The sequence below is a fragment of the Hyla sarda genome, chromosome 4 (genome assembly GCF_029499605.1).
Source record: "Hyla sarda isolate aHylSar1 chromosome 4, aHylSar1.hap1, whole genome shotgun sequence".
In the NCBI taxonomy this organism is placed as follows: Eukaryota; Metazoa; Chordata; class Amphibia; order Anura; family Hylidae; genus Hyla; species Hyla sarda.
Window position 1 is genome coordinate 13,878,736 of NC_079192.1, and position 1,710 is coordinate 13,880,445.

The following is a 1,710-nucleotide window of genomic DNA, read 5'->3' on the forward strand; positions in this document are numbered from 1 at the left end:
CTCGTGGGTTTTGTAGGTTTTGGTTTCCAACTCCTCTGAGTTGTCGGGAAAAAATCCACAACAATTCAACAAATTCGGGTTGGAAACCTTTATAAATATGTGGGAAAGCTCAGAAATGTTGGGTTACGCCCCTTTTTCGGGTTTGGGAGAATCCACATCGGGTCCGTCGGTAAAAAATGTTGCATCATGTCGCAGACTGGTGCACGATGTCTGCGACATGGCGCAGACAAAGATGCGCCAAAAAAAACCCGACAAAACAAGTCGGGTTTAGAATAGTAAATGAGGGCCGATCATCTACCTGAGAAAGCAGGTTGCAGAGGGAATGAGTGGAGCGAGCAGTGCGGCAACCTTGCCTACCTGAGAATGCAGTTTGCAGAGCGAGTCTGCAAAAATCTGATTTTTTTATTTTTATTAAACATGTTCTGCACGGTGTGTGTATATGTATATATATATACACATGTTTTAAAATTGCCCCCCCCCCACTTTTGTCACTGGCCCCCCATGTGCCCCCCCTAAATATGAATGCTGGAGATGTCACTGTCACTCAGTTCCCATTCATTACTGTAGGACTTGAGCCCTGGTTATTCTTTACTTATGGTTCATCAGAATAATCATCTCCAGGGCTCGAGGGTTATCTGAAATTAACTCTCAAGCCCTCGGATTAGGTCACAACGTACTATATTTAATCAGTGTATATAAGACCAGTTATAGAAATACAGAAAAAACATAATATGACTTTATATCCAGGGACTCAAGTCCCTATGATTTCTCTGCTTTCCTTAGCCTTAAAGCTTGAATATTTTTAAAAATGGCAGCTTTAATGTCCTTATTCCTCAAGCTGTAGATAAGAGGGTTGAACAATGGTGTCACCAGTGTGTATAGGACAGAGAGACTTTTGTTCAGATCTATGGAGTTGTCTCTTGGTGGGAAGATATAAATGGATGTCAATGTCCCGTAGTACATGCACACAATGATCAGGTGGGAGCTGCAGGTGGAGAAGGCTTTATGTCTCCCAACATTGGAGCGGATCTTGAGGATGGTCCGAATGATTATAATGTAGGTGACTACGATTGTCATGAATGGGGTCAGAAGGACTGGAAAGGAGCCCACAGCAGTGACCAGCTCTACAGCAGACGTATTGGAGCAGGACAGTCGTAGAAGAGGAGCAATATCACAGTAGAAGTGGTTGATGATGTCAAGATTACAAAATTTTAACTTTCGTAAAAAAATGTATATAAAAAGGGACAAGGTGAATCCCAAAAACCAGCAGGAAGCGACCATCAGAAGCTGATGAATGAAGGTCATGATAATGGCATAGTGTAATGGTCTGCAGATGGCAACATATCGATCAAACGACATGGCCGCCAACAGTAAGCATTGGGCAATGGTTGGAACCCCCAATAAGTAAAACTGAGCCATACACCGAGCAATGGATATTTTTCCTCCTCCCACCAGTATCAGCCATAACATGTTGGGCACAATGTTACTGGTGAACAGGATTTCAGACAAGGACAACTGGCTGAGAAAGAAGTACATGGGGGAGTGGAGGCTCTTGGTTACACCGACCAGGGCAATAACCAGGATATTTGCTGTCAGAGCCAAAATGTGGATGATCAGACAAATAGTGAAAACAAAAATCTTGACATTGTGGAGGTCTCCAAATCCCACGAGGAAAAATTCTGTGATGGTTGACTGATTTCTCTTGTGCAT

At 43.1% G+C, this 1,710-nt stretch overlaps 1 protein-coding gene across 1 annotated transcript; it reads right to left on the reverse strand.

The window, feature by feature from the left end:
* Window positions 1-759: 759 nt before the first annotated feature.
* LOC130367257 (olfactory receptor 5V1-like) lies at window positions 760-1,710 on the reverse strand. Its single transcript, XM_056569662.1, has one exon. It carries the CDS (start codon window positions 1,708-1,710, stop codon window positions 760-762), a length of 951 nt encoding a protein of 316 aa, XP_056425637.1.

What these genes read in the sequence shown, in the direction of transcription:
- LOC130367257 (XM_056569662.1), bottom strand. Translation starts at nt 1,710, where the DNA reads ATGCACAAGAGAAATCAGTCAACCATCACAGAATTTTTCCTCGTGGGA.